Raw genomic sequence first — 26026 nt, 5'->3', positions numbered from 1 at the left:
TTTTAGGCTTTGCAGGTCATATGGTCTCTGTCACAGCTGTGTCACTGTGGTACATAAGCAATCCTGTATAATAATATGTAAATGAATGGGCATGGCCATGGTCTAATAAAAGTTCTATTTACAAAAATAGGTGAGCTGGATTTGGCTCATGGGCCATAGTTTGCCAGCCCTTGATCTAAGCAAATAAGTTAAATTTAAACCAACGAGAATAATTTCAAGGTACACTTTATTGTATCCTTTGGCACAGGACAGAAGTAAAGACTACTTCTTAGATAATAAGGAAAGGAACACTTCCATTCTGCAAGTTTCTCCTTCCCCAAAATGTAGCTTATTGAATTTTATAAACTTCTCTTGTAGGAAAAGTTGCTATGCAGTTTTAAAAATACTTCCTTTTATATCATGATGAAGTAGAAAAAGAAGAAGCCAGATTTATTTTTTTTATTTTTTATTTTTTTAAGATTTTATTTATTTATTTGACAGAGAGAGACATAGTGAGAGAGGGAACACAAGCAGGGGGAGTGGGAGAGGGAGAAGCAGGTTTCCCGCGGAGCAGGGAGCCCAAGCGGGGCTCGATCCCAGGACCCTGGGATCATGATCTGAGCTGAAGGCTTAACGACTGAGCCACCGAGGGGCTCAAGAAACCAGATTTTAAAGTAAAAGCTTACTAAGATCCATAGACTGTTTCCAAAGTACATTGGTGGTGGCGGCGGCGGTGATGATGGTTATTTGTGCATGTGTGTGACTATTCGTTTTTTATGAAGTTGTTTTCAGCTGCATAGTTTTAACTAGTATCAAAACTCTAGAGACTGACATCCTGTCTCCTTTTCCTCTTAGAATTCAAAACAGCAGTAGAGACCATTCTTTTTTCCACTTTGCCTCAGAAATCAAGGTTCCTAAATACTTCATTATATTTGCCATAGCATTCCTGTTTATGGACTTAAGTGACTTGATGTCAATTCCACCTTCCATTTACCTTTTAGAGATTTCTTGGTACTCCATGAAGAAGGGTTCAGTCAAATAGCCTTTAGTGAAATGAAATTAAGTTAATGTATAAGTGTTACTTAAAAGGAGCTTTGTATTTCATTTGGATCTTTGAAAAATCAGTTGAAGGTAGTAGTACTGATCTTTGGATAAGTTATCCAATACTTAACTGTAATTAATTTTACTCCCATTACATATGGTAGTTCTTATTGCACAGACAGTTAAGTTTCAATGCAGTGTGAATGAGCATGTTTTAAGAAGTTTTGACCTTGTTTTCCAGTCTTATTAAGGAGCTTTATTAAAGTATTTGATCCATCTGCATTATTTTTTCTTATTTCAGAAATAATTTGAATTTCCTTATGGGTTCTTGGTGGCCCAACCTTGAAGATCTTTATGAAGCAAATGTTCCAGTGTATAGGTTTATTCAGCGACCTGGAGATTTGGTCTGGATAAATGCAGGCACTGTTCACTGGGTTCAGGCTATTGGCTGGTGCAACAACATTGCTTGGAATGTTGGTCCACTTACAGGTATTTTAAAGAATATGCTAAAAAAAAAGTTTAATTTATAAAAGATTGTATCTGATAGGTTTATTTTTTTTTCTTAGAATATAACTCAGTAGAAATTGGAAGAAGAGTTGTATCTCCTTGAATAAAATTTTAATTTGTAGTACAAGAAATTAAATTCAAGTTAACAGGTAGAAATCCCAAGACCATAGATCTCACCAAATAACAAATTAATGTCTTTATATACAAGGAAGAAACACTTTTAATAATTTTTAGAGTGCTTGGTTTTGTTTTATAAAGCAAACCCTTTATGGGAGAAGGCAAAATAGAGTGGTTGTTCATTCTTTGAGATTTTTCTTTTATCTGGTAATGTTGTATGAATAGCCCTAATATGTCAAAATCTGTTTGAATTATGCCTGCCTTCAAGCAGTAGATAATTCAGATTAAGAATATGGCCTTTGGAGCCAGAAAGACCTGGATTAGGACCAGGACCTGGCTCTTGCAACTTTGGGCAAGTTATATAACCTCTCTGGGCCTCAATTTCTTCATCTGTATAATGGGAATAATAAAATTAATAAGGTAATGATAAAGATGAAATGAGATAATGTATAAAAATAGCTCAGCACAATGCCTGGCACATAGTTACAGTAAGCACTCTTTATGTGTTCACTACTATTATTATTGCCATAATTATCAAAGAAACATAATTATTTTTGTAATGTTTGAGATTCTCAGAATTGGTATTGATAACATCTGAGAAGGTGATAATGGTAACTTCATATCTTTTGGTACTTTGGGTTGCTATTTTATAACTGTTTTTTTTTTCCTAGCCTGCCAGTATAAGTTGGCAGTGGAACGGTACGAATGGAACAAATTGCAAAGTGTGAAGTCAATAGTACCCATGGTTCATCTTTCCTGGAATATGGCACGAAATATCAAGGTCTCAGATCCAAAGCTTTTTGAAATGATTAAGTAAGTGCTTTCTAAAACTGCTGTAGTCCCTCTCTTTTTGGGGAGTGTTAACTATTCAGTACTTCCCCCCCCCCATAGAATTATGTTGACATCACAACAAAATGGTCCAGAAGTCTAGTAAAATATAATACGGGAATCCACACATTAAAAGTATTTTTCCCTTCCAGATAGTCAGTACACTATGGTACAAAAAGGAATGAAGGCACACAAATGATTCTAAACCAGTAGATTCACAGGCCTGTGCTTCCCACTACCCTCTGAGCCACCTGATTCCTAGGAGAACTTGAGTTTTAATATTGAAAGACTGCCCTTGGTATCAGGGGGAGAGAATGGCATCACAAAATAATTGCTGGTACAGATAAATTAGCATTTAATACAGGGACTTAACTAAAATGGCAATTTTTTAATTGTTTTAATGAAATCATCCATCTTATAATTGTCCCTTTTCTTAGCTGCTTTATACACCAAATACAAGTTATTTGAATATATATATATCCTACTAAGCTTCTCATTTATTGTCAGTTTCTGTCTTAGCTATTTTGTAAATATATTTAGAAGTAATATTTTCAAACAGTGCTTTCCCTAAACTGTATTTTCTGCCACTGCTGCCCCTACCCTGAAAAGGTGGGTGATTCTGGTCAAAGAAATATGGAAAATGATGGATTAAAGTTTTACAAGTCCTTTATTCTTTTAATAGTTTTTGTAAAATGTTGTATAGACTATGAGTGTTGGTGTGTTTTGTGAATGGGGAAGGAGGAGGGTTATATAATGTATTTCCCAAACGTATTTGTTTGACCAGTATCTCTTAAAGAATTGATCTCCTCAAAAACTCATTTTGGAATACACTGCTTTATACTCTCTGATAAAATATTTATAGTTTTCATATTTGTTAAAGTAGTGCTTATATTAAGTATTTCTCCTGCAGCTATATTAATTTGGTCAGTATATGTCATTTTCAAAATACTGTCTTTTGAAAATAATCCTGTCTTAATAAAATGATTTCAAACCTAAGTCCAAAATTTCATTCAAACAAATTATAGTGGTCAAGGTAACACACCTCTGGATTATCTTATGATATAGTCCTTTTATCAGTTGCAGTTTTTAGCTAGTCTTGGGCAGAAATAGTAGGGGAGACAAGAGGTAACAAAACCCAAATCATAGCAAATAATGTACAAATCCTTTTTTTTTAAATTCCGTTAATTAACATGTAACGTATTATTAGGTTCAGAGGTAGAGTTCAGTGATTCCTCAGTCTTATATAATACCCAGTGCTCATTACATCACGTGATATACAAATCCTTTAAAAAAGTTGGCTCTTGGGTACTGTATTCTATAAATGTAATTGGTAGTGGGTTGTGTGGGGTTATCTGTCCATTTATCTTATTATATCTGACGGTGGTACCTTGCTCTGAAGGGCAAGGTCAGGGTTACTTTTGGGGCGAAAAATGATTTAAAGTTACTGAAGATGTTTAGTCAGTTTGAGATATGCATAAACTAGAGGCTAATTCAGATCTCCAAAAGAAGGTAGAGGGATGGTACAGCATAGAAACCATTTCTCTAAGGGGCGCCTGGGTGGCTCGGGCATTAAGCGTCTGCCTTCAGCTCAGGTCATGATCCCAGGGTCCTGGGATCGAGCCCCGCATCGGGCTCCCTGCTCGGCGGGAAGCCTGCTTCTCCCTCTCCCATTCCCCCTGCTTGTGTTCCCTCTCTTGCTGTGTCTCTCTCTGTCAAATAAATAAATAAAATCTTTAATAAATAAATAAATAAAAATCAATAGGACAGCATTAAATTGTCAATACTTAAAAAAAAAAGAAACCATTTCTCTAATAGCTATATAGATTGAAAGTGACTCATTACATTTTAGATAGATTAGAATTTTATAATTGGGAAGGATTTTTAAGGTCATTTAGTCAAAACTACTACTAAGTGCAGTAATCCATTCTGTAGCCTCCATAATTTGTGGTCATCTATTGAGGTAGATGAGAACGTTACCTCACTATAATTCTCATTACCTCACTATAATTCTTGAAAGTTCTTTACAAATTGGCCTAAAATCTACCTGTCATTTGGTCCTAAATCCCTAAATATGTTTCGGATTTATGTAGAATGTATCCCATTCAACAAGTGTTTAAGAACCAACTCTGTGCAGTGTTTAAATTAAAACCCCTCCCCTCAGGGGACTTAAATTCTAGTGGAGCAAGGCAGACCACCAGACAGATGAATAGATTACTAACAAGTAGTATGAATAAGACGAAATGTGTAATGTTTGGGGGGTGGGGGTGGGAGTGCTGCTTTTTTCTACAGCAGTCGAGGAAGGTGTCTGAGAAGTTGAGTTTTGTGCTTAGACCCAAATACTGAGATGGAGTCAACCAAAGACCTAGGGGTAGAACATTTCAGGCCTGAATGGCTGAATCGGGAACAGCTTTGGCATGTTTGTAGAACAGAAAGGCCAGTATATAGCAGAATGAGAGAAAGGGGGATTGCAGTAAGCTCAATGAATTGAGCAGGAACCAGATTGGACATGGACTTTTAGGACATGGTAAGCAGTTTATATGTTTGTTCTGGGTGTTATAGGTTAGCATTAGAGGAGTATAAGCAGGAGATCGATGGGTTCTGATTTAAACTTTTAAGAAAATGAATCTGGTTGCTTTGTAGAGAATGGATTCCAAGAGGCAGTGTTGGAAAGGGGGAGGGGGTGGACAGTTAGAAGTCAATTGCAACAGGACAGACCATCCTAGACAGACATTTACCCATGGGGGTAGAGAGAGGGATCAAACTCGGGTCTGTGGTGGAGCTAAAGCTCACAGAATTTGCACATGTGTTGCAGAGTGGGGGGAGGAAGTGGCAAGAAGGAAAAAGGAATCAAGGGAAGATCATTGTCCTATTCTGTTCTTCTTCCTACCTGGTCTTCATTAATTTAAACATCTCTCACCTCTGTCATCTTTTCCATCCCTCCGTCGCCATCATCCTTGTCATCCTTCTAGACTCCTTCCAGTTTATCGTCATCCCTCTTAACATTTGAAATGTTGAGCATTGACCTTCGTATTCATCTTTGTTATAAAGTTGTGTTGTGTTGAAATTGGATACAAACCATTTGGATGTTTTTCAACTTCAAATTACCTGTGGTACTGTTGTTCCTCATCCCTACCTTATTTTTTTAACCTAAATGCACTTACATACTCATTTTACTCCCATTTTTACTCTGTGCTACAAAATATTCAGTCATTTAAATCTTTATTTATTGTGTTCCTCATTATATTAAGAATTCTGCTCCCAGCTTGAGTTGTCATGAGATGTGATTAGCAAGCTTCTTTTGTCATCACACTGATTGAAAGTGTTCACTATAAATTCAGACCTCTAAGCCTTGCTTTATAAACTTACCTCTTAAAGCATAGTCATTCAGCTATTACTAAAAATGTACTTTTCACCAGCCAACATTGTTCCTTTTCTTCCATTTGTACTTTCTATAATTTAATGAATGTTTGCTGACTGTATACAAGGCTCTAGGCTAGGCACTGAGAGGGTATATATGTCTGTCATCTATATGTATCTGGTATAGGTCTTATCTTGAAGTAAAAGTGCATATAAATGGATAGATTGAAAGAAATACAACAGATCCCCACTGGATTCTTTCCAGCTCCATGGAATCAGAAAAGTCTGTGTGTTCTGGGAAGCAAGTAATTTGTGTGAAGGGTAAAGATGTGGAGGCAGGGAGAGGGGAGAGGACAGAGGAATAACACCTAAAGCCAGTTTAAGACCAAACTCTTGTGCCACCAGGAAGACGCTTCAATTCATCTACAAAGTAATGCATACCATGTCTCCTTCAGTCCAGCACAGTCACATTTGCCTCCAGCGAGGGAATAAATCCCTTTTCTTCACTTGAGCACTAGGTGAAGTCATTGGGCTTCTGTGGAGAGGCCCTCTTGTACTACTACAATCATACTCAGCATGGTAAGGCTGCTGACTCAGTAAGAGGCTCAGAGGAACTCCTGCTGCCTAGAGGACCAGCAGGTGCATACTCACTCCAGGTCATCTTTTCTTCCCCCGGCTCTCCATCTGTCCCCAGCACCTACCTGTTTTGCTCCTCCCTCCTGGGTATTTGCATGATCTTAAACGCATATATGATACAACTCTGCTCTGTATGCGGTGGTGCATTCTAGCTTGAGGACAGTGTGTATGATGAGTAGTAGAATAAGATACAGTTGTAAAAGTTCTTAGTGGCAGAGGGGTATGCATTGTGTGCCAAACATAAGTGTATTCTTTTAGAGAGCTTTTGATGGGTTTTTAACTAATACGATCTAATTTGGGTTTCATAAAGTTCTTTCTAGCAGTTAAACAAACAGCATAAGCTTTTGGTTGGTAAGAGAATGGAGTGAATCAAAGATAGTTTGGGTTTTCAAGTTTGGGTTCTATGTGGTTTTAGTAATAATGCTAGTTAATAAATTGATTTTGGGGGGCACGCCTGGGTGGCTTAGTTGGTTAAGTGTCCAACTCTTGATTTCGGCTCAGGTCAGGATCTCAGGGTCGTGAGATCTACACTCAGATCTGCTTAAGATTCTCTCCCTCTCCCTCTGCACCCTTCCCCCCACCGCTCACATGCTCTCTCTCTCAAAATTTATATAAAAATAAAAATAATAAATTGAGTTTGGTACTTAGCTGAGCACTAAGAAAAGTGCTTCCCAGACTGTATCTGAGTTCTACCTCTCAGCATCCCAAGGTCACCCAGGTAGTTAGAGCCAGGATTAAATGCCCCTAGCCATCTTGTATGTATGAAAGCTACTTGAATGTATCTTTGGCACAGGACTTCATTTTGGGGCGGTGGCAAGTTTGAGGAGCCAGTAAAATACTTGGATAGAGCTGTTTAGCGGAAGCTGTAGGAAATGCAGAACTCCAGAGAGCAAAGTTAGAGCTGACAGACTAGGGGGTCTTCTGTCTAGCCATTTGTGATTGCCTTGAGAGAAAGAAAAGGGGAGGAGTTGGGGACAGAGCTTAGAGAAATACTTCTATTTAAGAAAAGCAAATAGTGAACCAGATAAAGGTCAGAAGACAGCATGGGGAATGTATTGTTCAGAAACAGAGGGTGTCTTTTTCCACAAGCTCGGCTTTGCTGTAAAATTGTACCCACATCATTGCTTTGGTCCTCAAACCTAGTATCCTGCCAACAAAGGAAGTGGTATTGGTTTGTCCTGGCTTGTGAGCTATACCAATTCTTAAGTAATGGTTCTCTCTTGCCATTTCTTTCCTTGGCCTGAGTCTTTTTCTTCATATCCTGTCCACTCCACCATCCATAGCAGTTTGGCTTTCTACCTTAAATATGCCCCAGTCAGTTCTCTTGCTGAGGTTTCCAGTGACCAACTAAGCTAAACATACAAAGGCATAAGTGCAGACTTTCTTTAAAACCCCCCATTTGTACTTCAAATCTGACCCCCACTTACCTTGTCAGCGATTTCTCCCACTGCTGCCTTTCCATGTGTACTTGAATTTTCCATTTATTTTTGCTACTCTGTTTTGTATTTTAAGACATCTTTAATATGAATTGCAATTTTTACACTTCCCCCCTTTTCCCTCCTTGTTTGAATTATCTTTTAGTAAGGTATTAATTCAGGATACATTGAACATGCGAATTGTAGGCTATTTTAAAAGAAAAAAAATTATCAGCTCCATGCAAGAAGTGGAATGGAGAAGATATATATACAAAGATAGCCTTCTTCCTTAACTCCTCCCTGAATTACTGTTTTTAGTTCTAAATACTGTGAATCAACAACGTGTAATTTTTGGGTCTTCATAGTTGTGTTAATCAGAAACAGTGCAAGCGAAATGTACGTTGTGCCTTCACATTCACTCATTCATCTCCACCCAGTTCTTTTCATGCTTTCATATTTGTTTCATATTTATTGTGAATTGAGTTGGTGCTGTGATATTGTCCTAGGGGAGAGAGGGACTTGATCACTTCTCAGGCCATTTATAATAAATGGGGAAATAGTCAATGCATTAAAATATGGGATCTTTGCTCCTGAAGATACTGGTTTAAAAAATGGGGGAGCACAGAGGAAGGCACTTCTGAGAGGGGAACATTAAGGAAAGGCCTCACAGAATAGTAGTACTGTAGCTCCATAGTCCTTTATCCTACCCTTAGGCCAAATGTGGTTTGGTATTCAGAATTCTTTGGGTTTAGAAAAGAGAATACAGTACATATATGATCTATTTTGTCCTTCTAGTAAGTTCTGTGGCAGTATCCTGGAATCAAACACATTAATTTTCCTGTGGTAAAACATACAGTCACCCCGATGAGCTAAGCGAAAACTATAAAAAGCCTCAGGTCGCGTTTCAACACCAAGTGAGTTTATGCAAAATTTATGAAAAATTTGTGGGAGTATAGTAATAGATTGTGTACCTCTCTTGGCACCGGGTGATTTAATAATGGGAGAATGGTGTTCTCTTCTGTTGCCCCCTACTAATTTCTCGTTATCATTTAGAGAATGAATTACCTGTAGTTACTTCATCAAGTCAACATTATTCTTGTTTTTTTTTCCTTGCACTTCCCAAGTTCAAATTGGGTCTTTTAGAGTCCTGCAATTCCATAAAGTACTTTATCTGAGTAAATCATATAGTAATCTCTTTAAATTTCTACATCCTAGTTGTTTTACTAAAATACACTAATCTTTATACTCCACGTTCTTGCAGATACCTTCTGCATTGGCATGAGTCAAAAGAATATTCATTATCTTATTACTACTTTCATTTTACATTGCAGTGACCTTGACTTGAAAAGTTAACAGCCTAACTCCTTAGAAGAATTTTAGTGAAGGCTCAGTGAATAACTTTCTCTTTTGATTTCCTTTAACTGTCTAAATAAACATAAACTTTTTTCCACATACCCCATATATTATAAGCAAACTTAGTTTCTCCTTCTTTAGACCAAACTTTGAAGTGTCTTTTCAGGTTTAAGCCCTACTTGTTCTTATTAGTTGAAGAGTATAGATTTAAACATGTTGCTAAAAATTTCAGGTAAACTTCACATTGGGAGCAGCCACCAGTGGGAAGCCTTTAGAATTTTAAATCTTTTAGGGGTGCCTGGGTGGCTCAGTTGGTTAGGCGTCCAACTCTTGATTTTGGCTCAGGTCAGGATCTCAGGGTTGTGTGATCGAGCCCCGCATCAGGCTCTCTGCTGGGTGTGGAGCCTGCTTGGGATTTTCTCTCTCTCTCTCTCTCTCTCTCTCTCTCTCTCTCTCTCCCCTCCCTCCCCCCTCCCTCCCCCTCCCTCCCTTCTCCCTCCCCCCACCCCCCTTGCGCTCACATGCTCTCTCTCTCTCTCTCAAAAAAATTTGTTTTTTGAAATCTTTTTAATAATGATCAAATTTGCATGTTAGGTCACATGGCAGCAAGATGAAGCAGTAAATGGAGGGCAGAAGATTTAGAGGAATAAATGAGAAGGTAGTTGCTGCAGTTCAGACAAGAGGAGAGACAAAGGTTAAAGGGTAAACTAGACTACACTTGGTGATTGGGTGGTGGAGGTGAGAGAGGAATCTGTACTGCTGGGGCTTTACCTTGGGTAGGCAGGGGGACATATGTGCTTGTTGACGGAGCTGGGGGTAAAGGAAGAAGAGACGAACTGAATTAGGTGTGGGGAGTGATTACCAGCTTGGCAGACTTAAGACATGCAGAACTTGAATTCTTCCTGTGATGTTTTAGTGGGGATCTCTGTTCAGTAGCCAGATGACTGTGTGGCTCTACTGCTGAGAGAAGGAGTCTGGTACACACATTTGTAGCTTTCACCTGGCTGACAGGTAACCCTCCTAAGGTGTTAGCTGTTAAGTTTTCTCAACCATTAGCTATTTTTAAAATAGAACAGTGCCTATACAAAGAAATGAAGTAAGAAAGACTCTATCAAAATGTAAGGCTACTGATCTTTTCCTTTAATAACTCATTGAACTGTGACATTTTTTCCATATTAATACCTTATTCTCCTTTAAAATACATCAAATTTGCATGTAATGCATTACTGCATGCCCCTACTCCAAAACTTGTTTATACTTTTTCCTCCAACGTTTTATTTTGTAATTTTAAAAATCTACCAAAAGTGAAAGAATAGTACCGTGAATGCCTATATAACCTCATTTGGAGTCCTCAGGTAAGTTTTTGCCACATGTACTTAGCAGTCTCCACATGCGCATACGCGCACAGTTTTTTGGCTGAGCCATATGAAAAAATAATTTGCAAACATTATGACACGATCCCAAATGCTTCAACCTGCATCTCTTAAGAATAAGAATATTCTTGGGGTGCCTGGGTGGCTTAGTCATTAAGCGTCTGCCTTTGGGTCAGGTCATGATCCCAGGGTCCTGGGATCGAGCCCCGCATCAGGCTCCCTGCTCGGCAAGAAGCCTGCTTCTCCCTCTCCCACTCCCCCTGCTTATGTTCCCTCTCTTGCTGTGTCTCTCTGTCAAATAAATAAATAAAATCTTAAAAAAAAAAAAAAAGGAATGCTTTATGTTAAATAAAAAAGAATGCTTTATGTTTAAAAAAAAAAAGTAAGGTTATTCTTGTGTAACCACAGTACTGTTTAACACATGTAAGAAATGTGAAATTCAATAGTAATTAGCTAATATACAGACTGTATTTGAAATTCCCCAACTATGCAAAAATGTATTTTTGTAGCTTTTACCTCTCCGTGCCCAACCAGCCCCTGTGATGCTGACCTTGAATTCAGTATGTAGTCATTGTGTCTTTAGTCTCTGAAATCTACGAGTCCTTTTGCATGGTTTTTTTTCTTCTTCTTTCTTCTTCTCCTTCTTTTTAAAGAGAGCAAACCTTTGTCTTCTACAGAGCTCCACATTCTGGATTTGTTTTCTCACAATTTTATTTGGGTTGTACATTTTTGACAACTATTGAACATACTTACTTTAAGTAAATCCCTCTCCCACTCCAGTATAAACTATGTCATAGGTATTTTCATTGGTTGGTCATGAGTGAATGAAGTTTTACTAAATAGGCACTTTAAAACCTAAAATTGAGGGCACCTGGGTGGCTCAGATGGTTAAGCATCTGCCTTCGGCTCAGGTCATGATCCCAGGGTCCTGGGATCGAGTCCCACATCAGGCTCCCTGCTGAGCAGGGATCCTGCTTCTCCCTCTGCCTCTCTTTCTCTCTCTCTCTCTCTCATAAATAAATAAAATAAAATCTTTAAAACCTAAAATTGAGGGTGGGGAGATTTTATTGATGCTGATTATCCATCTTCATCAAAGTATGTAGTTTTTACTCTTTGGTTTTAATTTTAAACTAGTTGAGAGCTAAGAGAAACCTTTCTTTGAAAATTCATGATTCCCATTTTCAAATATTTGAGGTATGTTGCCTTGGCCTGCATTTTCTCCCTGTATAGTGCTAAAGCTTTTTTTAACTTCACCTTCATAAGACTTGTATATTCATTATGTTTTAGCATTGAAGTATTCCTTTTAATAGGACCCTTGAAAAAGAAAGAAAAAAAAAGGAATCAAATGCTAGTGTAGCAAGTGAGCTCTTGAGACTGTTGGTACTGATTAGATTTCCCTGTAGATAACAGGCTTTCACAATACATAGATTCCTTTAGATGCAGTTGAATGGTTTAATCTCAACAGTAGATAAGGCCAAGTCCAACAAATACGGTATAAATTGTTGCAATCATGTTGGGCTCTTAGCAAGTTAATGTAATGATAGTATGTTTCTAATACGTTGGAAACTCTGGTTCCTTCGCTACTACTTTGTTAGTTCCACTTAAATCGCTGTGATGGTAAGTAGTTCAGTACATTTTCAGATGTCAAAAATAGAATGCCAAAGATCCCATTTTCCTCTGGAAAAGTTCAATATTAGGAAGTCTCAGATTTAGGAGGAGCATATCAGATAGTATGCTGAGGAGTAGAAGGTTAATTTTCAGAATACATTCTCTTAACCTCCCTGTAATCTGCTAAGTAATTATACATTCTAAAAATACTAATACCTTATAAGCCATTACTTGAAAATAAATTTTCTAAAATTTCAGTGGTATCAAGTCCATTGAAAACCACTCCCCACAAACTTAAGTTCTTGTCATATCATTTTGTCATACTTTTGACCACTTACACACTTTTTGTAGATGTTTTTAAATGTACCATTTTACATGCAGAATATTAATGCTTTATAAAGTACTTTCTCTATGCCTTTCGTGTATATGCGATCATTATATGTTCATTATTTGCCTTTATAATTTTCCTGTCTTAGGTTCTGTGCTATTTGATGTCTCGGTGAACTATTACAGGCAGGGCAGCACTGTGTAGTTGTTTGGAGTCCAGTCTGTCTTCACATCTCAGCTGCCCCATTTGTTGGTAGGGGGGACCATGGTAAATTACCAAACTTATTAGTCTTTGTTTTCTTTTCTAAAAAATGGGAATAAACACCTTTTGTAAGTATTATGTGGGTCTTAGAGTAAGCACTCAGTAAATGGTAGCTATAGTTATAATTGTTAATACTAATATTAGTTATAGAAACCTCAGTCACCTTCTGTTTTTCAAGTAGAATATTCATGGACCTAGGGCAGTGGTTCTCAACTGTGGGTAGTTTTGCCTCCCCCGACCCCTTCCTCAGGGGACATGGGGCAGTGTCATGATTTGAATGGGACAGGTACTGTGGATATTTGGTGGGTAGAACCTAGGGATACTGCTAAGCACCCCACAGTGCACAGGACAGCCCCTCACAACAAAGAATTTTCCCGCCCAAAATAACAGTAGTGCCTTGATTGAGAAATCCTGACCTAATGGGATCTAGACTAAACGCCTTTTAAATACGTTCTTTTTGGTGTAATTATTGCACTTTTAGTTGGCACTCATTGCAGTTTTTTTCAAATTTAAAAAACTTCAGTTTAGTAATTATGTAATTATTTAAGAATTTGACATGTTGAATTTAAATACTGATCACTAATTGCCAGGCACTAATCTAAGCATTTTATGTAACACATGTAATTTTCATAATAGCAGTGTTAGTTAGTTGTCCTCTTTTTTTTTGCAGTGAGGAAACTGAGGCACAGAGAATATGAAGTACGTGTGGAGCTGGGATTTGAACCCAGGCAATCTAGCTCTAGAATCTGCTCTTATCTCCCCCCTGAAGCTTTCTTTCTATAGTCTCTTAAAGGCTTTTATCATAAAAATGTGATCATGAAGTTGGTATAGTACTAATGTCTGTTGAAGAATAATGCTACAAATTTTAGACATTGTTCCCAATTTCATCACTTATGAAGTAAGAGGTTTGCACTGGTTCTTACTTCCCTAATCATAAAAATCAGCAGAGACTCTTACTAAAATAGATATCTAGTGTCTGTTCCTAACAAGTAAATTCAAAGCTCTATGGGAGGAACCCTGGGAATCTCTTTCACAGTGGCCTAGATAAATCCTCTGATCAGGCAAGTCCCTGACATCCTAGACTAGATTAGATCTCTTAAAACTAACAATATTTTTGTTTTCCCTTTTTTTGGTACATACTATAGATTATTACCTTATCTACGTAATATAAACTTTATCACAAGCACAGAGGTTTTGAATATACATTAAAGCAAATTGTTCACTATTAACTCCTCTTTCCCTTTGATTCCCATTTTTTTAATGGACAAATGGACTCCAGCTCTTTGGTAATATCCAGTTGGCCTAATAATTGATTGAGAGGGTATAGCCATGAAGACCAGTCCATAGTTGGTATGGATCCTAATGCTCTTATCCTGAGTCTCGGTCTTCTGAAACACCATTGGGTTAAATATACAGTACTTTGTGAGAATACCGTATAAACAAAATATAAAAATTCTAAAACTACATCCTCGTGGTTAACATTTGCTTTCATGTTTGATTTTTCCATCCAGGAATTTAAAATTCTTAAGACACTCATTTTATCATTGACTGAGACCTTGATTTTCAGCCATGTGGTTGGTTTAAATGAAACTACTGGATGTCTCACTGACATTCAGACACTCACTGTTGTCATAGGGAAATGAAACCCTGGAGTGACAGGTGGCAAGTTTGTTTCAAGGGCTCACATGTTGGCTCACTTTTCCTGCATGGCTCTTTCAGTAAGAGATTGGTCAAGGCAGGGCACCTCTTGGTGTACTTTTAATTTGTACCCCATTTACTTCTTAGTGGCTAAGGTTGTTACCATAAAGACTTGTTGTATCAAGTTAACCCATGTTTCATCTGTCTCCACACTGGTATTTGGGAACTGACTTTGGAAACTTAGTCCTAAGTTGCCCTTGGAATGTCTGAGTAGTCCCCAGTGTTGTCTTCACTTCAATATAATGTACTGTCACTGTGGCTTTATTCCTTTATTCTCCTGCCCCAGAAACCCCATCCCAAGATTAAAATCTTGTAGCAGCAGTTGTTTGTTCCCTGAATAATCCCCATACTAGCTTTGTTCATGGCATTCCCACTGCCTGGAAGATGCCTTCCTCCCACCTCTCCTCCTTGCTCACATTCTAAATTGACAACTTCTTTATGAAAACTTCTGTGATTTCCCATCTCCCCTCAATGGAAGATGAGCTGCTCCTTCCTTTTGCATTCATGGCATACTTTATCTTTTGCCCAATGTATTGATTTATGATTATATTGTTCATAATCATTTGTCCTTCTATTTATTGTCTTCAGTTTTCTTATTCTGATATTTCATGTATATTTGCATTTCTATCCCCTATGTAAAGCATTTCACTAAAATTCCATCCCTCTTGAGGTTCCATCTTTGCAGATGGGTTTTTGGGTGGATTAGATTCTACTGTGTAACCTCAAATACAACACACCCTCAATCAGCCTCTTCCTTGTGGTTTTCTTCCAAGCCAGAACTGTCTTTAATACTCCCTGCTTTTTTGTGTAGTCTTTCATCCAGACAGCTAAACACAGGGTCCTGAAACCAGACTGATCCTTAAAAGTCACAGAATTTCCTGCTTTTCTGGCTCCTGAAATCATTTCTGATCCTGCTCCTAAAATGCATTTGTTAAAAACAGCATCTTCTATCCTCTATGTATTTTTTTAAAGACTTTATTTGACAGAGGGAGACACAGAGAGGGAACACAGCAGGGGGAGTGGGAGAGGGAGAAGCAGGCTTCCCGCTGAGCAGGGAGCCCGATGCGGGGCTCGATCCCAGGACCCTGGGAACATGACCTGAGTGGAAGGCAGACGTTTAATGACTGAGCCACCCAGGCGCCCCATCCTCTACATTTTTATACTTTTTGCTAGTGATTTATTATTTTTTTTCTAACAAGTTACATTTTTAATTGCTATAAGATAAACTTATTAAAATTCAGCAAAACTAAAATGAAGAGGAAATGGCAACAGTGATTTTGTTTGACTCTTAGTTTTTAGCTCTTCGGTACATTCACATGTTGTTGTCACATAAAACCAAAGCCTGAGATTAACCAAAGCAGAACCAGATTAACCAAAGCAGAACCAGATGACTGTTAAAAGTCAAGTCTTGAATAGTATATCTGTGCCTTCCGTAGGCATCCTTTCCTCAAATGTTTTTATTTTCTGTTTATTGTTCTCTACCCTTCAGTTGAATCACATCCTCTCTCTAGGACCTGCTTATTGCTGTGGACTCCAAAAGAGCCTCTGTCTCTCAGTTCTCCTTCTGTTCCAACTGCGCTACCTTTTGAAAATGGGAAGAAACAGAAACTTTTACTGTTAAGGAAAAAAACAAAGGGCAAGGGGGAAACCATAATTTGGTTATTTGTTGTCAGGTCATATTAGTTGAATTGATGATTTTCTAAGATTCCAGTATCTCACAAAATAAAAGTTCTGGAGCTGTGATTCCAGAAGCAGCATATTCATGGCTTAGTGTTTACTCTTAATATAACCCTAACTCTAACCCTTTATTGTTTGTAGGAAAAAAATATATACTAATTGCCTTTTTCTGGTTAAAACTACCTAACGAGCCATAAGTTGTAAACTACAATCTAACTGCCAAAGTAGTCCATAGCATTGGAGGTAAAAGTTCATTCGCTGAGTAGAGTGGGGTACTGCTCCCCAGAACCAAGGCTCTATGTTCGAAACACAAAACCAAACTCTGCTAATGGAACTTCAAGAATCTCATCTTCAAAAGAGACGAGGGGGAGCAGGCAGGTAAAAAGAGATAGGAAAAGATACCAGAAAGAAGAGAGTACAGTGTGAGGTAGTGAGGGGAGGCTTAACATTTTGTTTTCACAAACCCCTAGCCCAGCCACTTAAAAATTAGCTTTATGACATCAGACAAATTGAGCTTCCCTGAGCCCTAGTTGGCTCATTGGTAAGATGGAAATAAGAGTGCCTCTCACAGGGCTGTTAAGAGGCCTACATGGTGTAACGTGTCTGAAGCATCTCATACTATGCCTCCTGTTTTCTTATTTTTAATTATTTATGTACTTTACTGTATTATTTTATTATTTTTTCTTTGTTTCTCACACAAGAGCATAGTGGAGTCTGCAAATTTTCCAAAGGTATCTGCAAAGTTTTAGGCATTATTTTCCTATGAAAGAGACCTTATTTTGAAGCCCTGCTTGGAAAACTTGTTTAGTAAGATCAGTGGCTTCAGAGGTGAATTGTACTTGACGTGGGAAGGGGAAAAGGGAGGAGCAGGTACTGTTCAAGAGCTGGCGGCATAGTCTAGAATTCTATCTTCTCTCTTTTTGCCATGATCTAACTTTTTACTTGCTACCTCCCCTGACACATCTCTCCCCACTCCTCCCCCCACACAGCTGTCCTATGTTTGACTTGCAAACCACAATCTAAAGCATTATTTTGTTTTTAAATAAGTTAAATACAAGAATTGCTGAAGCCAAGTTAAGAGTGAAATTCTTTGACTATGATACTGAAAGGATCTGCCTTACAACTGTAAAGTTGCTATTGTTTAAGGTTTGTTACATAAAGTAACAGGTTTACATATATTTTAAGTCATCTTTTTTTCCTTGGCTTAATGTACATGGGTTCTGATACAATACTTTAACCTTGTAACTTGGGAAATAGCAAGGAAATACAAATTCAGAGAAATTAAATATGCTGTTATGCTCTCAATTTTACTTCTTAAGTAATTGAGTGTTTATCGAGCACCTATACTATATGCCAGGCACTGTCCTAGGCAATGAATAAAACAGACAAAAACTTTGCTCTAAAATAGCAGTCAGTTGCTAAACCCATTTACTTTTCTTTAGGGTATTTTCATTGTCTGCAAAAATTTTAGAGCTGCAAAGTGCCTTAGAGACCATCTAGTCCAACTTCTCTTTGAAATGGAGAACCTGAGCCACTAATTCACAGGAGAGTAAGAGACTAGCAGACAAGTCCAAATAATGACAGCAAACTGTAGGAAAATCAGCACAAATTGTGAGAATTCAATATACTGTTAGCATCATAAGTATGAATTTAGAAAAGCTATAAGAAGAGTTCACTTGTGTTAATATAAATGAAAGATTCTATATTATCCTCAAGTTAAAATCAAGTAATGTCTTTTTTTCTTCTTTAGCGCTGTAATGAAACCAATTTTGTGTCATGTAGTAACTAAATCTATAGTTTTCTGTGTACAGACTCAAAAGTTTCAAAATTAGCTGTATAGATGATCCTGTTTATAAGTGTCTAGGTAGTGCTGACAGAAATAATGTGCCTTCCTGTCTTAATAGAATTATAGCAGTTGAGATCTGGAATTTAGACCCCTTATGTCAAGGATGAGGACATTGACTCCCAAAGAGGTTAATTGACTTGCCCAAATAAGAGCCAAAGTTAGCAACTTCTATTTAAGCAAGGAGTCGGGTTTTTTGTATTAAGATCACTATATTTTGATATTCAGATATCAATTAATTTTCAACTGTAAATGATCTAATATTGTCATCATCAGACTTGCTGAGCATTGGCCTTATTTTTTAAGAAAGAGAATATCTGAGAAATTGACAAAAAAAAAATTATAAAGTCACAGATACTAGAACCAAGTCTCTGGGAGTATATCTTTTATGGTAATGATATACAGTATTCTGTTGCTGGTCACAAATAATTTTTCCCCCCATAATAGGTATTGTCTTCTGAGAACTCTGAAGCAATGTCAGACGTTGAGGGAAGCTCTCATTGCTGCAGGAAAAGAGATTATATGGCATGGGCGGACAAAAGAAGAACCGGCACATTACTGTAGCATTTGTGAGGTAAGTAACTATTGTTATCCACGGTTGTTTTATAAAGCCTCTTACCTCTCTACTTTTGGTTTCTCTTTGGTTACTTTATTTAAAACTTATAAATATATAAAGTTTATAAAGAATATTTATACTCTCATGCCCTGCATCTTACTGAAATTGACATTGTATTCAGTCTTGTTATTTTCTTGTTACTTAGCTGTTACATTAAAATTTAATGACATTCTATTTCTCTAACAATGAATTAACTCTACAAGTAATTATGACAGAGTCATTTGTCTGGTAGATGTTTAACAAATGATTATCATCAAGAAGTTTAGTCTTGAGATTTTAAACTGGGAATAATCCAGATGTAAACAGATGACAGTGCAGCAGATCAGTGCTCACCCCTCTGTGGCGCAGTTCATAATACATTGGTCAATCTTCTGTGGCGAAGGCATTCAAGAGAAGCAGAAACAAATATTAATGTAGTACCTGTTCTGAAAGAGCTTATATTCTACTCGGAGAAGACAGATTATAAACAACTAATTGTAATGTACATGAGACTGTGGTGAATGCCAAGTTGGATCTTACTGTTAGGATAACACTGAGGGGGGAAATGACCTAATTTTCCCTTCTAGTGTTTGCATAAGCATTCACAAAAATATTAACATTTGAGTCCATCCTTGAAGTGGCTAAAAAAATGAGAATTGGAAGTGGAGTGAATGTTATTATGAGCTGTAGGCACAACATGGGAAATGAAATGACTTTTCAGAAAAGGGTAAGTAGTCCAGTGTGCTGGAACACAGAATATGCAAATTCTACTTACAAGTCTAGGGGGTAGGAAGCTTTGCAGAGCATCTGGAATGATTTTAAGGAAATTGATATTTATTCTGAGGTCATTCAAGCCATCAAAAAATGTTGAGCAGGCAGCCACTTTGGATATGTGTTTGAAGGAGAAATGTGGTTGGAAAGAATGGAGATAGGAGCTGTTGCAGTGGTTGTTTTAAGAAAGAGTTGTTATCTTAAGACCTACATGAGATTGCAGTGGGAATAGTAAAGAAGGAGAGGAATTCAAAATATTTAGAAGGTAAAATCCACAGGAGAGCACATTACATGGCAGAAGTGAGGGACAGGTCGAAGAATGCTCATAAATTTTCCAGCTCAGATCACCAGGTTCATGTTGTTGCCCATTGATAGTAATGGTAAAATGGTGAATGCTGGGATTTTAGTTAAAACGCTGTTCAAAGAAGACAGGAGGTCATGAGAGTTTTCTGTCATTGAATAAATTCAAGGATATGCCAAAGCCAGGGATATTAATGATCCATTCCAAACCTTGAAATTCTGTATTCTGACGTTGACTTTTATTTGAAATGATTGAATCCATCGGCTTTTATTTATTTATTATTTGTTTATTTATTTATTTATTTGACAGCGCGAGTGACAGAGGGAACACAAGCAGGGGGAGTGGGAAAGGGAGAAGCAGGCTTCCCACTGGCCAGAGAGCCCGATGCAGGGCTCGATCCCAGAACCCTGGGATCATGACCTGAGCTGAAGGCAGCCGTTTAACGACTGAGCCACCCAGGCACCCCAGTCCATCGGCTGTTTTAATGTTGTGCAACCTGGCCAAAGTTAAATCTTTGGGAGATCAGATAGATTCTGTTTAGGTTTGTTATACCTCAAAAAAAAAGAGAAATGAATGTATCAGCTTTTCAGAATTTCAGAATGACTTCTATCCCTCAGTGTTGTTTCTTATCCCACCTGAACCCTAGCAGCTCATCAATCTTTCTGTAAAAGGTAGAGGTATTATTTCTAAAATCATGCTATAGTCATAAATATACCTTTTGTCTATACTTCTATTCCTTAACATGAGGCTTATAGCTAAACACTCACTGTCACTTATCTGTCAGTTTCCTCATCTGTAAAATAATCAGATTATATTTATTCAACAACTGTGTTTTGAGGTTTGTCTTATTAGCACTGTGCTATGCGCTGGAGGTGCAAAAGTGAGTAAAACACAGTCTTCATTGTTGAGGAGCTCAGTCTCTGGGAGAAGACAAGCATCCATACACAGTGCTCTGTGATGAGTACTGTCTTCTAATTGTTTTGGATTGAAAACAAAAATAGGCTGACCTTGATCAACTTTTAAATTAGGCTTTTGCCAGTGGTTGTAAAGGGTGTGTCATTCCTTTAAGTCCCTCCCCTAAGGATGCCTTACCACCCACGTCTTTGGGTTTGGTGCAAAATAAACCTGCTCTGTTGAACATTCTCAGACATGGCCATGTTTGTCTTAGTAGCTACTCTTAACCAGAGATCACTGTCCACAATTCCATGTAAAGTAGAATTCTATGATTATACTAAAACAGTACAATAAATAAATACTCTCTCTATTGAACTCCTTTTCTCTTGCATAAAATAGGTGGAGGTTTTTGATCTGCTTTTTGTCACAAATGAGAGCAATTCTCGAAAGACCTACATAGTGCATTGCCAAGATTGTGCACGAAAAACAAGCGGAAACCTGGAAAATTTTGTGGTGCTAGAACAGTATAAAATGGAGGATCTGATGCAAGTCTATGACCAATTTACATTAGTAAGTGAAATCAACATGTGAGTACATACTTAGCTGGATAGGGAAGCAGCAGTGTTTGTTTTGCCACCTGATGAGTAGGAGGTAATGAAATATTTAAATTTTCCTTTGCTTGTTAGATATTGCATGAGGAAATATTCGTATCATTTCCCCCTCCTTCACTTCCAAGTATTTATTCCTATAAAATTGGTGTGTTTCATTTTCACTTTCCTTCCTGGGTGAGTCCAAGCCTAAATAATGTCACCGTAATTACATTTTAAAATCTTCCTGTGCTTTTAGAACACTATCATATCCTCTGTGCCATTTGATTTCCGTTGATAAAATGTGTACGTAGGTTATTAGCGTCCACAAGATGAATCAGTAAGTGTGGTCTTTAAATAGACTTCTGCTTTTAGAGCTAATTATATGTATTTAAAATTTTGTCCTTGCCAGAAGTATTAACCTCATGGGAATATCTGATGGAGCTTAACTTCCTGGTACGTTTTATAACCTTATGAAATTCAAGTATACTTATAAATTATTACACAGTTTTTAATTTTAAACAGCAGAGGCTTAGGGGGAAGCATTTTACTCTAGCATATCAATAGTTTCATGAATAGACACACAGATATGATTTATGAATTGTTGATTTTCTCCAGTACTTTTCTCTGCATATGTGACCAAAACCCGAATTATTGAAATTTAGCTCCCAGTTTCACTTAAATGGTCTTTAAGGTTGCTTAAAGAAGAAGAAAATTATCCGGAATATGTTAAACAAAATATATTATCTTGTTGAGATAGCTTCTGAAGCCAGTCACTAATGAAATTATAATTGATTTGTGAAATCATTTTCTGCAAGTCGTTTTTTTTTTTTTTAAAGCAATCTAGAAAATGGTCAACCTAATAACATCCTAAGGGCTTTTGACTAATTGGTGAAGTACAGAAAAATGTAGGCACACTGAGTACAATAATGGTCTCAGACCCTTAGGAAAATTGGCCATGCAGGAGACAGTAGTAAGGAAGGTTCTACGTTGACATTGTGTAGCAGACTTTGAAACTTTCTTTTGAGAATTGTTCCTTCCCCTACATTCATAAGCAGACTATGTTTGTAGACTTGAGCTAGGGCCTGCTATTAACCGTTGGTATACCAAAGTAACACACCTTTTATTTTCAGGCTCCTCCATTACCATCCTCCTCATCTTGATATTGTTCCATGGACAGTAAATGCGACCTTTTCTGCTATTCAGGAAGTAACTCAATTCTGCACCACCGGTTTTTGTAGCTGTCTCTTAAGGCTGCTGGCTGAAAACTGTGTCTATGCAACCTTCCAAGTGTGGAGTGTCAACCAACTGGACAGGGGAGAGCACTGCTCCTACTCCAGGACTCTCACAGAGCTGATCAGCTGTACTTCAGAAACAAAATAATAAATTCCATGTTTTGTATATATCTGACAAAACTGGCAACATCATACAGACTACTGACTTGAAAACAACCTCTTTTATATTTCTCTATTTCTGGGCTGATGAATTGGTTTTCATCTATCTTTTCCCCCTTCAGAATTTTCCTTGAAAAAAAAAAAAAATACTAGCCTAGCTGGTCATTTCTTTGTAAGGTAGTTAGCAATTTTAAGTCTTTCTTTGGTCAACTTTTTTTTAATGTGAAAAGTTAGGTAAGGAACTTTTTTACTGCTTTTATGTTTTTCTGTCTTGTTTTGAAACCATGACGGTTATTACACTTTTGGTTCCTAAATAAAATGTTTAAAAAATTAACAGCCAAGTCACAAAGATAATGGATTGCACATAGACTAAGGAATAAACTTCAGATTTGTGATTTTTGTTTCTAATCTTGATGTAAATTTACACTATTTATAAATACATATTTATTGCTTGAAAATATTTGTGAATGGAATGCTGTTATTTTTTCCAGATTTACCTGCCATTGAAATTTTAAGGAGTTCTGTAATTTCAAACACTACTCCTATTACATTTTCTATGTGTAAATAAAACTGCTTAGCATTGTACAGAAACTTTTATTAAAATTGTTTAATGTTTAAAGAGTTTTCTATTGTTTGAGTTTTAAAAAGACTTTATGTACAGTGCCCAGTTTTTGTTCATTTTTCAAATCTGATTATATATATTTTATATATACTTATGTATGTATATATAATATATATAGAAATCTGGCTATATATGTATAAAGATTTAGAACTTAAATTTTTCTCGTTTTAAGTTTCACATCTATGGTAGATTTTTGAGGTGTCTACTGTAAAGTATTGCTTACAAAAGTATGATTATTTTTAAAGAAATATATATGGTATGTATCTTCAAGACCTAAAATGTCAGACTGGTTTATTGTTAAGTTGCAATTAACTGCAATGACAGACCAATAAACAATTGCTGCCAAACATAGTATAATAGTAGAAAACAAATAGTGATTGAACTTAAGATTTTAAAGGGAATGTTACATGGGCTTGATAAATCTTGTACATCACTAAGTAGAATTTTATATGGAAAAATTCAGATGAAGGGCTCTATTTTAGAATGCAAATAAATTAAGAGACTTTATTTTTTAATGTTAGGCAATTTTGAAATTTCATGCTTTCCTGCTTGCATGATGTGATTGGGGTGGGGGGGAGAGTCTACAAATCCGTATCACTGGTAAAAATATAGCAAGCTATATTAGCATTAACAAGTCACTTCTAATTAACAGTAGCATTTCGTTTTATAACAATGGTACCTTGCACTTGGCACATACTCTCTCTTTATCATACTGTTCTTTATAAGATTCTCCAGGAAGCTTTAGTGAAGAAGCATAGAGAATGCTAGAAATGGAGTTATATTTATGACTAAAGAGAATTTATAATCCCATCTGGGGAAATGCCGTGCTGATTGCATTAATCAAGTATTCTTGTTCAGATAGTTTTGGAGTATGTTGTCCTCCTAGAAACAGTTTGAAGGCTTGAAAGCATGGAGATATTTTATTTAATTAGTTAATTTGGTAAATATTGAATATCATCAATAGCAGCAATCATCTCTCATAACTTCAGAAGGAAATACTTACAAATCTATTTTAGTTAGGAAGCAAGAGTGCTTGTCTAAGTGCTGCTTAGGATGTGTAACCACTAGTATTTTTGAAATAACTAAAGACAGACATTTTTGCAAATAAAAATTGCAAGCCAACTATCCAGAAGCAAAGATTATAAGAATGCTAAAGCAATGCCTAAATGTAGCTTGACCAGTTCTAGTTTATCTTACTGACAAAGTGTCTTATTTTCTATGGTTTTATCAGATTGTTTATTGCTAAGATTAATATAGATTGTCTGACATTTAAGAGTAATTTAGTGCTGTTTCACCAATACATACTTGGAAGTTTTATGTCAAGAATAATACTTGCTCAGCTTAATCTTTGAATGGGTAGAGAATAGGAGATAGAAATTAAACACATCAACATTACTCCGAAGTATAACTAGATAAAGTTGTGCAAACTACTTTCTTTTCATCAATTTGATATCCCTTATAATTTACATTTTTCAGGTTTCAGAAGAAATAGAATTTTTTTTTCTTTTTACTGCTCTATGTATAGGTAAATCCCACTAAACCACACTTTATCTAGATGCCTTAATAACACACATTGTTTAAAGAAAAGCTAATTACAAAATGTATAAAACAGATGTTGCTCCAGATAGGGGGAACTGAATCACATTCTCTGTCACCAGTTGAATAGGAAATCATATACCATCAGTAGAGCAATTCAACTTGCTTTTTAACCTATGTTAAATCAGTAAAAAAAAGTGGCTTTTTCATTTTGAAATAAAACCTAAGTCAGTTTCTAAAAGTAGTAAACTGACACAGCCTTCACAATTTCAACGGAAATTTAAGATCACATAATACTATGAATTTAACTGAAACGAAGTGTCTTCTCCGAACCTAGTCATTAAATCTTTAAATTATTCTCACGTGTATTTTCATTTAGTCAGTATATTTATTTAGCATCTCCTTAAATCTAAGATGTGATCCCTGTCCTCTCTCCTCTCCACACACATCTAATATGGGAGATTGATGTAATACATCAGGCGAAACCTAGAAGAGTTAAGAAGGGTAATATTGGGGCGGCCTGCATTTCAGTGAGGTTTACATTGCACCTTCCCGAGCCAAGAGGATTTGGGAACTTTGGCCAAGGGGTTGGAGGAATGCTAAACGAAAGGGTATGAAAGCTCCGAGATGTGGGAAAGCTGCCTCTGCCATGAGCGGTGTTTACACTTTACCCTGTAGTTAATATGGAATCGTCCATGGGATTTAAACGAAAGAACAGCACTGAATTTGCAGTAGTCTTCCTGCCTACTTTAACACACTCCATCTATCCTATACATTGCTGCCAGAGGGATATCTCCAAAGCAGAGAAATTTAAGGAAGAGAGGATTTGGATTTGAGCTGTGGATGTTGCGAGGTTGGAAATAACGAGCACAGATAAGTTCCACAGGATCCATTAGATGTCTTCAAGTGAATGGGGTGCTTCTAACCAGAGTAGGAAATACGGAAGTGTGGTTCTGGAGGCAGAAACTAATGAACTGCTTGTGGGGCATCTAAGTAGTTGAAATTGAGAGGCCTGATCTGGAACCATGTATCTGATGTTCACTGAGGTGGTGCTTAGAACCAGAAGAGATGATACGATCCAGGAACTGTGGTGAGGAGAGGTAGACTAAATACCCACTAAGGAATGTCACATATGAGAGAAGTGGAAATTGTAAAGGAGAAGAAAGCTAAACCAGCCAGGGTGATGTTGGACAAACCAGAGCTTTTGAAGAACAACCACACCATGCTGCAGAGATGAGGATTACAGGGATTTCTTTGGGTTGGCACAAGATGGTGACATTTACCAGAGCACCTTCAGTGGAGCAA

General features: G+C 37.1%; 1 protein-coding gene across 11 annotated transcripts in view; it reads left to right on the top strand.

The window, feature by feature from the left end:
- Window positions 1–23536, top strand: part of KDM6A (lysine demethylase 6A) — a 209424-nt gene extending 185888 nt beyond the window's left edge. For 10 of the 11 annotated variants that reach the window (XM_025857360.2, XM_025857365.2, XM_025857366.2 and 7 more), the window contains 5 exons: window positions 1322–1509; window positions 2316–2457; window positions 18469–18595; window positions 20982–21152; window positions 22303–23536. In XM_025857360.2, coding sequence (XP_025713145.1) covers window positions 1322–1509; window positions 2316–2457; window positions 18469–18595; window positions 20982–21152; window positions 22303–22332 — 658 coding nt within the window. In that variant the 3' untranslated portion in view covers window positions 22333–23536. Of the gene's footprint in view, window positions 1–1321; window positions 1510–2315; window positions 2458–18468; window positions 18596–20981; window positions 21153–21581; window positions 21626–22302 lie in introns of all 11 variants that reach the window. The other variant, XM_025857363.2, reaches the window with a different exon arrangement.
- Window positions 23537–26026: the final 2490 nt, after the last annotated feature.

Source organism: Callorhinus ursinus, unplaced genomic scaffold, assembly GCF_003265705.2.
Source record: "Callorhinus ursinus isolate GAN/ISIS: 27379988/994484 unplaced genomic scaffold, GSC_fseal_2.0 scaffold16, whole genome shotgun sequence".
NCBI lineage: Eukaryota > Metazoa > Chordata > Mammalia > Carnivora > Otariidae > Callorhinus > Callorhinus ursinus.
This window is presented reverse-complemented; position numbering and strand designations above follow the sequence as displayed.